The following is a 12,659-nucleotide window of genomic DNA, read 5'->3' on the forward strand; positions in this document are numbered from 1 at the left end:
GGGAAGGCCATCAATCCAGCCTCCCACCCTAGTTGCCTCATGCCCGTTGTCAAGCCATGGCCGGACTGCTGCTGAGGCCTCCACCTCTGCTGCTGAGGCCTCCACCTCTGCTGCTGAGGCCTCCTCTGCTGGAGAAGGGCCTGCCCAAGTTTCCCTCAGCAGTGAGGAGGAGCTCGTGCCCTCCACCAGCTCCCAGCCACCAACAAAAAGGCCAAGGCGGAGAAGCAGCGTGTTGGCCTTCCTAAAAAAGCAGGCAGAGAAGGACGAGGCCCGTGATGCTGCCCTCTATGAGCAGAATGAGAGACTTCTGAAAGCGCTCAATGAGCAGAATGAGCGTATTCTCCTTATCTTGTCAGAGCTTGTGAAAAATACAAATAAATAAATGTTTAAGTTGATGATTTGGATAACACTCAAACAGTGCTTCAATAAACAAGCACTTTACATAAAAGGGAAAATTACACAAAAGCACCACATGTCATAGCAGCTGTTTCAAATACAATACAACAGTTACTTGCAACAACATTTGTGCTATACATGCCAAATAATTACTGTTTTGTAATGACAACACTACATGCAAAATGACAGACCCAATCCAGTGAAATACATCAGCCAAATGTTTATTTAACAACCAAAAACTTGCCTCAGGGAGCTTTCTAATGTCTACCTTTTAACAGGGAGAAAACATGGAAGAAACCTCAGGGAGAGCAACAGAGCAGGGATCCCTCTCCCAGGACGGACAGACGTGCAATAGATGTCGTATGTACAAATAAACATGACAAAAATTCAATATAACGGGGGTGAACATCAACGAAAAAGATGGAGCTTAGTTGCTTCCAACTGGAACATGCTGCTGCAGGAGTAGCAACAATCCAAGCATGGCAACCTGCACCACAAGAGACACATAACGTGCATTAGTAACATGTATTCATGGGGAATGATTGCATATTTAAAAAAATGAATGATGTAAGAAAGCCATTAATATACTTACTATATAAGGAAATAATCATGTTCATTTAGGTGTGGAGGACGCTCATGTGGGGCTGACACGTGTGCTGCCAGTCTGTCCCTATAGTGCTGACCAGCATGTTCATCCCTCTGCACAGGTCCCTGTGGAGGTAGCAGCACTGGATCCTCTCCCTCAGTTGGCTCCAGGATGTCTCCAGCAGTGAGGCAGATGTTGTGGAGCACTGCACACACTGCTATCACCTTGGGGGAAAAGGTGTGATCCACTTCCAGGGCCTTGAAGAAGATCCCTCTCCACCGTATCTTCATCATCCCAAAAGCCCTCTCTATAACCGATCGGGCTCTGGCATGGTGTCGGTTGAAGCGCGCCTCCATTCTATCCCTCAACGGTTCCCGGTACGGTGTGATGAGGTTAAGAGGTTCCCTCAGGCACGGGTAACCTCCATCCCCCACAATGAAATGGCCAGCTGGTGGGTAACAGCCCCTCACAAACACTGGACTGTTCCTGAGCACCCTGGTGTCGTGGACCGAACCAGGGTAGCCAACAAAAATGTCCAGGAATTTGCCATAGCTGTCACAAATTCCCTGAAGCTGGACAGAGAAGAACAGTTTCCTGTTCAGGTAATCCTGGGCATGGGGGCTATTGGGGGCCTTGATGCGGATGTGGCATCCATCTATAGCTCCCACACAGTGTCTGAAGGCTGGGCTGTTGGCAAGGCGATGAAAGCCATTGCCAACTTCAGCACACTGTGCCTGTGTGGGGAAATGGATGACCTTCTCCAACAGACATAATATTGCCTCACAAATCCTGTGGACAATATCGAAAACTGTGGTCTTGGGCACATCAAAAACCCTGGAGACAACCGAATAGGACAACCCATGTGCCAGCCAGTAGACCACCAGGAGGACCTCCACATGCAGAACCCAGCCATGGGTCTTCTCCCTCCTGAGAAGGGTCATCAGGGCCTCGATGGATTCCCTCGACAGGCGGTAGTCAAATCTAAGATCTTTGGACTCATCCATATAGATGTGTACCACAGGGACATGGTGGTTGAGGTTGGCGTAGGTGTTGATCCTCTCCTGTAGGAGGAGGAGAGGTGTAAATAGTAAAAGGTTAAAATACATCAATATTGTGGCTTTCCTTTATTTTTTTAAACAATGATGCATATGTGTTGTGTAAGGCAAGCACATGGGAGGAGATAGCCTTCAAGTTTGCTATAAATAACCAATACTGGAAATATGTTTGTTGGCTAAACCATAAGACAATTTTCTGTCAAGAAGCCCTCAAAGCTAACTTCACCCAGGTACACAGAAACACATGAAATATACAGGAACAGTTTCAGCTATACTCTTGATAGTATGTGCAATGTAAGCATGCTCTGTAATCTATCATTAAAACCACAGAATCCACTGCACTTACCCCTTGTAAACCTACTGCCAGTCTCTGCAGTCGTGCTCTCCTCCTCTGAATGTTTGCTCTGTTGTTTCGCAACACAGCAGCCACACGCTCCATTTCTGCCATTTTGCTCTGAAACTGTGATACTGCCCACCTGCTCTTATATAGGACACTAATAGGGTAATTGAGCAACATATTATTCAGCTGGGTGATTATTGGTTATTCATTGAGTGCAACAGTGTTGTGCCTGTGGTCATTTGCTAGTAATATATTTGGGTAGACAACTATTTTGTCCCATAACACATCAATAAGCCAATACAGCTTCAAATGTAATTGACACTTTTGGCCATATTTTAATTCAACATGTTATAAACTTAAGAATGGTGATGTACAGCAATACATGTGTAGGTCTAACACGGTTTCCATCAATTGTTTTGTATGTTGCCAGGAGGGTGAGGTGAGTGAGCAACAATTATCAATGTGACAACGATTTTCTTTCACTTTAGTTATTTGTTTTAATTTCAACCTTAATGTACAACATATTGTTCGTTGTTGCACACGTTCATAACCCATAAAACAACACAATAACAGCGTTTATTAATGATGCGCTTATAGTAGTCCGTTTTCGGAAAGTTGTAGTTCAGCAGACGCACATTAATGGCGTCCGCTGGCGCATCATAAACACGTCGGATAGTGAAAGTGCATTCGGATTCTCTAAAGCACCGCAGTCTCTTCTCCTAAGTCCTTTTGAATTCTCCTATCCACTATCCCTTAACCCCGTGATGTTTCACTCAGAGGTCAAGGAATAGACGATAGGGTTAGCACTTAGGAGCTGATTTTTAAACTATCCGACTGCAGCCCTATCCTCGAGACTTAGTCCCGCCCACAGGAGATGCGAGCCGAGGAGCCGAGGAGGGGAACCGAGGAGAGAGGAGGGGAAGCAGCAGGCGGTTAGAGAAATGAGAACTCCTCTCCTCTGAGCAGTCATTTTAAAGAGACGTCCATTAATGATGACAGGAGGCAGCAGCCCTCTGTCTGATGGACAGATGTGTTCATGATGACTTATATATTTACTTTTAATTCATCACAGTGCGGTATAATGAGACAATAACAGGCTACAGATGCGGACACACACACACACACACACACACACACACACACACACACACACACACACACACACATATATTGTTATATATATATCTATATACAATTTCAGAATCAAACAGAGCACTCTCATAATAACGTAACACTATCAGAGACTGGATATATCCCCCCTCTCTGGTCGCTACAATGAGGAAAATAAATTACGGGCCAAAAGTTTTATTTACAAGTATTAAAAGTAAGCAGAGGACACCAAACCAACTGAGACCTGTCTGTCCACTGCATCTACACACACACACTGTACCACACACACGCACCTAACAGCCGTTGTGTATTTTATTATGGAAGCGGGAGTGGCTATATACAGGACGGTCCTGTATATAAGGTCTCTGAAATGGCTATATACAGGACGGTCCTGTACACAACGCCAAATGGCTATATACAGGACCGTCCTGTACACAGCTCTCTGAAATGGCTATATACAGGACGGTCCTGCACAGAAGCCCTGAAATGGCTTTTTATGTAGTCTACAGAAATATGGATATAATTGGTGTACAATTAACGTTTATAGCAAGATAAATTACAAAAATGTACAGCATACTACATACAATTCAAAAGACGGTTTCTCCGATTTCTAAAATAAAAATGCCGGCGTAGCCGATAAATGATTTGTGTTGCTTTCAATGCAAAATCACTACACGTCAACGAAATGTCGGCGTTTCTTTAAAAAAAAAAACCTTCAGTTTTAATAAAACCGAGTAGTCTTTAAAGTATGCAGTGATATCCTTTACAAGTAAAACATTGTGCATTGGAAAATATAAAGTAGAAAATGATTGAAACAACATAAAAAGATAAGCCAAAAAAAAGACTGAAATCAGCATAAAAAGCTAAGCAATTGGCATGGAAAGAGATTTAATTGCCACAATTTTATATTGAGGGGAAACTCATAATGTTGTCGTGAGAATATTTATCTGTGAATCCTATCCCTACATTACCACCGGCGAAACTTGCTTAAGCATGCTATAATAGCCCGGTCTGTATAGTCATTTGACGTTAGCTGCAGGACGGTCCTGTATATAGCCATTTCAGATATCTTATCCACAGGACCGTCCTGTATATAGCCATTTCAGAGACCTTATATACAGGACCGTCCTGTATATAGCCATTTCCAACACACTCTCACTCCCTAAGCGTCCAATAGCGACGTTTGGTCAGTGTCCGTGGCGTCCAATTGTGACGCTCCTAGGCTCCTTCAGCGTCATAAAGGGACGCAAATAGCTTTCAACTGATTGCAATGTATTCCCATCTGCGTCGGGATTTGACGCTCATGGAAGCACGGCATTCGTTTATGCCGGCTGCCCTTAAAGGCAATGTGAGCATCCATTCCCATTGGATAACGGAGAATTTTACACCCGGAAGTAAGTACTCCTCTTACTGTCGATTGATTTTACAGTGATATCTGCACTACTCATCGACTAAAAAACACCAGATTATCCTTGTTAATTACACAACATTGATTGGTTTAAATTGTGTGCAATGCTTTTGTATTTTTCCCCTTCGATTCGGAGAAACAAATATGTTTTCTGAGTAAAGGATGGCAGAAGACACTACACTACCCAGAATCCCCAGCTATCATTTGGCCTACACCATGTGCTCTGTTTGACAAACCCCGTTTTTTTCACCATTCATTCCGATGGCTGGCGTCTATGTCACGTGATCTTCAAATTTCTCCCTGCAGAAAAAGAAAACATGGCCGAAATTCGTTTTATTCTGGGTGTAAAATGCCTATTTTAAAGTTAGTTTGGCCATTAAAATGCGTTTTGATGTCATTTGATGCGAGAAATATGAGTTGTTATTTCAGATTATGTGTGCAGTGGATGTACATGATCTTTAGTTTGCTAGTTATTACCAGTGTTGGGACTATGGCGTTACAAAGTAACGCGTTACTGTAACGGCGTTATTTTTGGCAGTAACTAGTACTCTAACGCATTACTTTTTAAATTCAGTAACTCAGTTACCGTTACTACATGGTGCGTTACTCCGTTACTGTGTTAGTTTTTTTATATAGTCAACAGCCAGGTGAACAGAGATGAGAACTGTACTTAAGTACAGTACTTGAGTAAATGTACTTAAATACTTCCTGTGTCACATGCGGAGACGGGCTGTGGTGGGTGTGTTTGTGTTGTTTACTAACAAGACTATCATGGCGGCGGCAGAGCTCAAGTCTATTTTCTCCACCTGGAGATATTCTCACTATTTCACTTTTGTCGAGCACAATTAAAGAACGTTTTAGTTAAATGTAAGTTGTGTCCTGGCGGGTCAAAGAGCCTATCTACTGCCCAAACCAGTCATTCAAATCTCTTAAAACATCTGCAAAAACAACATGCTGGGACGAAGCTAGTAGCTCAGACCACAGAGACTCAGCCGACGCCACTCCACCTGCACCTGCACCTAAGCAACAGCGGCTGGATTTTAACCAAGGCACTGCTAGCCAGGGAAAAGTCCATAAAGCCATTGCACGGTATGTTGTAGAACACATGCAGGCTATTGCTACAGTGGAGTCACCGCTTTCAGAGAGCTAGTTAGCATGATAGCATGTCCGGGCGGCACACGGCATATGGGATGGAACACTTTTTCCAACTACCTGGAGAAAGAATATACAACAATGTAAAGCCGGCTAATATCGATGCTATCCAGATTGCATATAATGCATGTCAAGTTGATCAACAGATTGTATTATTCTCCAATGCAATAACAGTACTGAAATGAAGGCTATAAGGGCATTAATATAATGGGAGCCCTTTTTTAAGTAACTAAAAAGTTACTTTTCACAGTAACGCATTACTTTTTGGTGTAAGTAATCAGTAAAGTAACTGAGTTACTTTTGAAATGAAGTAACTAGTAATGGTAACTAGTTACTGGTTTTCAGTAACTAGCACAACACTGGTTATTACGAAGATTACTTCAGGAAATTGCGACGTTTTCATTGTTACCAAGGTGGTTGCTAGGGACGCTGCTATCGATATTATTTCTGTTATGTTGTGTAACTGTTTAATGGTGTTATCTTTATTGCTACCCCCTTCCCCGTCAATGTATAGTGTTGGTCCACAGCCTAAACATATTAGTTTAACAAAATCCGCATCTAAAGATACGTTATTTCCCCCCTGTGCAATTCCAGGCTCACATCTCAGAGCACATCGTCATTAACAAATACCGGAAACAGACCAAAATAATAATAATACCTTATTCCGAGTGTGCTTGCTTTTCTCTTTGAAAGTCATCACATAACGGCATTGTAATACACGGTTCGGCTGCATTACATATTACATATCTGCCGTAGTTCTGTATTTATAGAGCCCTGATCAGAAGACCTTTTGACAAACTGGAAGAGATGCCGCCAAAACTGAATACGTGACGTGGACCATAATATATCAACAATTAAACAACATCTTCCATTTCTTTTCACACAATACGTCTCCTTGCAGTATCAACACTAATTCGGCTGACTTTTATATTTGATCCAATTAGTAGATAGTCTGTATTTACACCATAACGGTGCACAGCTGATAGAAAGGGACTTTTTTGTAGTTTTTAAAGATATTACTGATTTTCTGAACTACCTTTCCAACTCCTCATGCAGTTGACTGTTACAGGTCTATACAGGTTCATGGTACAATGCATAAGCTTCACATCGAGAGACTGAAACTGTATTTTCCTTTACCGTTCTGTTTTAAACTCACAATAAAGTGAATAGTCATATTATGTACGATATTATTATGTTTTATTAACTAGACCACTGGTCTAAACCGCACCTCCTAGTGGTTAAAGCACGTTATTGAATGTAGTTGTTGAATAAGTTATATTTATTTAGTTATTGATGAAAACATTTACATATTAAGAGTAGCCTACATACAAAATAGGGGTCATTGATAGAAATATAGAATGGAAAATATCAAGAAGATACTGTAGTGATCTCTACAATAAAACAGTTTAGTGCAGGACGTCCAAAGATATTAACAGGAGGATGTGCAAAACAGACAAACTGATAAGGCTGAATTTTACTCAGTTGTAACTAAAGTCTGATTTAAGGGTTGTTTATATTTCACATCATTAATCAGAATCTGCAAAGTAACAAAAATAAATGTAGTAGAGTAAAATACCAGGTTAACCTCTGAATTGTAGTGGAGTAGAACAAAGTAGTACATGCTGCTGTAACAAAAACATTTCCCAACTTGGGATCAATAAAGTATCTTATCTTAAGATGATCGATGGCTACTGCCATATTTGCTAAATGGTCATCTGAACCTTGACAAGTGCATGTTTCAGGCTTATCAATTAACAACAGGAGGGGTCACATACATAAGACCAGCTGTCATGTGGTATTAATGCTGCCCATTATGGACACAAGCAATTTTCACCCATGTATTAATTATATGTTTTAAATTTGATAACACCAATGTGTTTCGTGTCCCCTAAACCTCCAGGGAAGTATACAGTTTAATACTGGCAACTTCTAATTGTGGGAAATACGAAAACGTCTTTTAAAACTACATTTCCCAGTAGAGACGTGCCATAGAACATGTTGCGAAACACACACTTGCGAAAACCAGAAAGTGTAATTCTGGGGGGGAGGGCCGGGCTGGAGCCGTCCAAGTCCAGTTTTGGATAGTCTGGCGTGGTTCCATTCCATTTCAAAGAGCTTTGACGCTCAGCGTAACCTTGTCGCACTGCCACTCCAATATCCAATCACAGAGCTTGAGGGCTAATCACGGGGTTTGTAAAGCAAGGCGGATGTTGTAGTCCCAAACGATAGCTGGGGATTCTGGGTAGTGTAGTGTCTTCGGAAACTCTGTAGTGTCTAAACTCCGAAAAAACGATTTGTTTCTCCGAATCGAAGGTTAAAAACACAAAAGCATTGTACACAATTTAAACCAATCAATATTGTGTAATTAACAAGGATAAACTGATGTTTTTTAGTGGATGAGTAATGGAGATATCACTGCGTAATCATTTGACAGTGAGGGGAATACTTCCGGTTTTATTATGAAAACTTCGAGACCGGAAATACTGTTTTCACCCACGCTAACTTTACATGGAAGTTGCCCCATATACAGTACACGTTCTCCTGGCGAGACCTCAAATCATCTTCGTATATCTATCAAACTGTAGATCCTACACATCCACTGGACGTGGATTATAAAAGTACAATATACACTTATATATAATATATATATATAATATATACTTATATATAATATAAATCTAATAAAAAAGCATTTTAATGGCCAAACTATTCCACAATTTAGGATTTTCCAGAGAGGGTTATTTGTGAATAAACGACCCTCCGGAGCATGTTGTTTCTTACACGACCACTAGAGGGGCTACACTTTAAAACGTGTCTCTGGGTCGTATTTAGCTTCTGAACAATCGACCTGTATGGTCGTTTTTTGTAGGAGGACAGGCTGGGTAATTGAGGACACAAGTTATCTAAACGACTAATGTCATCTTTATGGCTTTCAGAAAGGACAGGAGACCGACAGGTGACTATCAAAGGACTAGCAGCAGCAGCAGCAGAAGCAGCAGCAGCAGCAGCAGCAGCAGCAGCAGCATGATGATGATGATGATGATGATGTTAAATGTGTTGCTTTAGGAACATCCATTGCAAATACATGGAATTCAATAAACATTGAATAGCATATCATGCAGTTTGTCGGTGCCTTTTTCTCCGTGTTGTCCTGGTTTGCTGTGCTGCCTCCTAGTCGCCACCATGGTTTGCTGTGCTGCCTGGGGATGCTCCAATCGCTCAGAGAAAGGAGTACGACTGTACGGCTTCCCCACTGACACAGAGCGGAGGAAGCAGGAGCAATTTCACGACCAACAGCAAAAAAATATGTGATTTATATACAAACACTGCATTTGCACTGTTTCACAAAACGAAAACCACACCATTAGGAAAGCTTAATGTTTTGTTTAATACAAAAAAACAGGGAAAGGCTTGAAAAACACTGAGAGTTGAGACTCAGGGTGCAGGGTGAGGGTCTCAGTGCAGGTATTCAGGCTCCATTGAATCCCCCTCTGGTTCTTGTGCTGAAAGAGGGAGTAACAGACAGGAGAAAGGGTTCTTGGTCATATTTTATATACAGTATGTAATGAGTATAACATGTCCAGTAAGTATAAAGTGTTTCCTAATACTGTGTATTCAACCACTATGGAATATGTATGTGGGCAGACAAAACTGAGTTGTTCTGTGTGTGAAGTAACCTCAAGTCACTCGTTTGTCAAGACAAAAAAGGGCAAGACAAGGCTGAGAGCAGAGGCTATACCCACCATCTTCGTGCATCGCCCTATGGTCAAAAAGAGAAGGGCCCCTGCACCACGATTCACCCCGGGACCTGTATCTACAAAGCCCATAGCTCATGATCACAGCTGTAGGAGCCAATTAACTGTGGGTATAAAGGTAGGAACCTATGTGTGTTGGGGAGAGGTTCCGCCAGAAGGCCCATACAGTTTTTGAACACACACACAAGGAGCACACACGGAACACACACACAAGGAGCACACACACGGAGAACACACACGGAGAACACACACGGAGAACACACACACAAACACGGGATTACAAGCAAAGCAAAGGTATTGTGTAAACAGTAATATCGTGTGGTGAATATGGAAAGAAGCAAGTAAATGGAAACCAGTAAAATGGAAATAAATGGACTGTTTCAAACTGGAAACTTTGTTTCTGACCTTTATTGGGCAGAAAACTTGTGTGCGTCAATTACACCCACCAAGCGGATCCTCAGAGGCTTAAAGCGTTGGCTTATCCTCTACAACAGCTATAGTGTGAAAGGTGACACAGGTATAATAAGTATGAACTCTTAGTAACAAAAGTAATATTTCTTATTTTTAAGTGGTATAATATTTTAAATGTTCGAACATTTACAGTGCCATGTCTTCTACTTACATTAGTCTCAAGATTGAAGGAAGAAGGGAAGGGATCACTGCCCTCCACCTGCCAGCACCCAGCCAGAGGAGCGCAAACAACAAAAACAAGCAAGGTGTCCCGTCATGTACCTGGAAGTTTGGGTTGGCAAAATGGAGTAAGAGAGGGACTTGAAAAACCTTGGTGGCTCTCTACTCATGTTGTTACAGTTGTCTTGGTTACAGCTCTCAAGTTTTTTTTGGTGCCATTTCCACATCTTTAGAAAATATGAACAAATTGAAGTGAAATCAACCTCTTCTCTGGAGAACAAACTTTGATTTCTCTGTCTTGGGAGTTTGCAGTCTTGCAGTTTTGCTCCTCCACCTGTAACATCACTGCCCCTCCACCTGCCATACAGTAGGTTACTAACAAGATTACTTATATAATACAGTGATATAATACATGTTTAGTATGCTTACTTATATAAAACAGTAGTATTAAACGTACCTTGTGTTTTCACTCTCACTTAAGTCCCTCTCCCTTTGCCATCAATCCAAAATCAGCTGACCTGCAACATTATACAGACAGGTAATAATCAACAGAATCACAAGGACACAATATGGCTCTGCTAAAAACACTCACTCTTACACGCACCAAAGTTATATGTATCTAATATTTAACTCCCTCCACCCCCGCATACAATCCCGTTTAGAAAACCCTCTTCTATAATTCAACAACGTTGGACCAAATTACATTAAAAGAACGTAATTTACAATTGAAAGGCAGTTCAACGTGTGTTGCTAACTTGCTTCGGTATCCTAGCTTGATCTGTTATCTGTAAACGTTCCCTAAATCTACTAATTTAGGGATAATCCACTGACATCCTTTAATACACATGTTAATTTGAATCAGATGTACTGATAATATCCACAATATAAATCTTTAAACTTCTTCTTACCTTTAAAAGTCCGTCACGAACGGTCTATTATGCAGCAACTCCACAGCTCTGCTAGCCTTGGTGCTAACTTCCGGGGAACGATTGAGAGGCTCCACGATCCGCCATTGCTGTAAAAAAGTGGTCCATTGGAGTGAACGGAGATGTCGTAACTCTTCTATTATACGGCTCTGGACTACACCATGTGCTTAGCTTGACAAACCCCGTGATCAGTCCTCAAGCTCTTTAATTGGTTGACCTCCCACTGCATTCCATATAAAAAGGTTTCGTAAAAGAGAAACTCATACTTTATTCAGCAGTGCTTGCTTTACTCTTTGAAAGTCATCACATGAATGCACTGTAATAAATGGTTTGGCTGCATTAAATATTACACATCTGTCGTAGTTCTTTATTTATCTACAGAGATCGGGCTCAGAATAGACCGGAAACTATTCTTTGACCATTCTGTTTTAATTTCACAATAAAGTTAGTAGTCATATTTTGTTTTGATATTATTATTTTTTATTAACTACTAGACCACTGGGTCATGTTAAGACTGTGTTGCTGTGGGGTTTTTCCATCGCTTTCGTGTTACAAATATCAAAACAATAACAAAATAATATTCTTCGTAAACTAAACCAGAAACAGCAGTATATTTTATTTTGTTAACACTGTAAACTTTACAGCTTTTTAACCCAAACCACCTACTGGTTAAAGCACGTTATTGCACGTTTAGAGTAATTGCAATGCAGGAAGATTGTGTTGCTTTTAACGACTGTTTAAAATGCCTTTTTCTTAATGTCTTTCATCTTTGTAAAGCACTTTTGAATGTGTTATATTTTATGAAAACATTTAAATATTAAGAGTACATACAAAATAGTGGGAAAGTAGAAGGTCAATGATATACATATAGAATATACAATATCAAGAAGATACTCAAATGATATCTAGAATAAAACAGTTTAGTGCCTGATAGGAGGATATGCTAACTAATAAGGCTTTATTTAAACATTAAAGAATACTTTAGGTTAAGGTCTTCTTTTAAATAGGAAAAAAGCTTTGGGGGTATCTATCTACAGATAAATATTAAGCCTGACAAAGTCTAAATTGCATGGTTTGTTTTGGAACTTGACAATCAACTTTCCTGCAATGTTAACTATGTTGAAGCACTTGTTTTAACTGATATTATACACATGAATTATAATCTTATGTATGTAGATAGTATAAGAAATGTGCAGAATACGACAGTGTAATGGTGGAAGTATACACACATATTGATAGATGTCTTGTCATGCACTGTTGAGGAACCTGTGACCCAAGTTTTTCATTCATTGCATAACTAC

The 12,659-nt window shown here is 40.7% G+C and overlaps 1 protein-coding gene across 1 annotated transcript; it reads right to left on the reverse strand.

The window, feature by feature from the left end:
* Nucleotides 1–823: 823 nt before the first annotated feature.
* Nucleotides 824–2,485, reverse strand: LOC139433582 (uncharacterized). The gene is made up of 3 exons (XM_071202647.1): nt 2,384–2,485; nt 1,102–2,043; nt 824–883 (listed from the first exon to the last, which is right to left on the reverse strand). The coding sequence occupies exons 1-3, from the start codon at nt 2,483–2,485 to the stop codon at nt 824–826; spliced, it is 1,104 nt and encodes a 367-aa protein (XP_071058748.1).
* Between the last annotated feature and the right edge of the window lie 10,174 nt (nt 2,486–12,659).

Source organism: Pseudochaenichthys georgianus, chromosome 3, assembly GCF_902827115.2.
Source record: "Pseudochaenichthys georgianus chromosome 3, fPseGeo1.2, whole genome shotgun sequence".
In the NCBI taxonomy this organism is placed as follows: domain Eukaryota; kingdom Metazoa; phylum Chordata; class Actinopteri; order Perciformes; family Channichthyidae; genus Pseudochaenichthys; species Pseudochaenichthys georgianus.

Bases quoted from the DNA above. Each gene is read 5' to 3' on its own strand.
- LOC139433582 (XM_071202647.1), bottom strand. From the start codon at position 2,485: ATGGCAGAAATGGAGCGTGTGGCTGCTGTGTTGCGAAACAACAGAGCA. The intron at 2,044-2,383 runs GTAAGTGCAGTG...CTCCTCCTACAG, and splicing joins TGGCAGTAGGTTTACAAGGG to GAGAGGATCAACACCTACGC. The intron at 884-1,101 runs GTGCAGAGGGAT...CTTGTGGTGCAG, and splicing joins TGCTACCTCCACAGGGACCT to GTTGCCATGCTTGGATTGTT.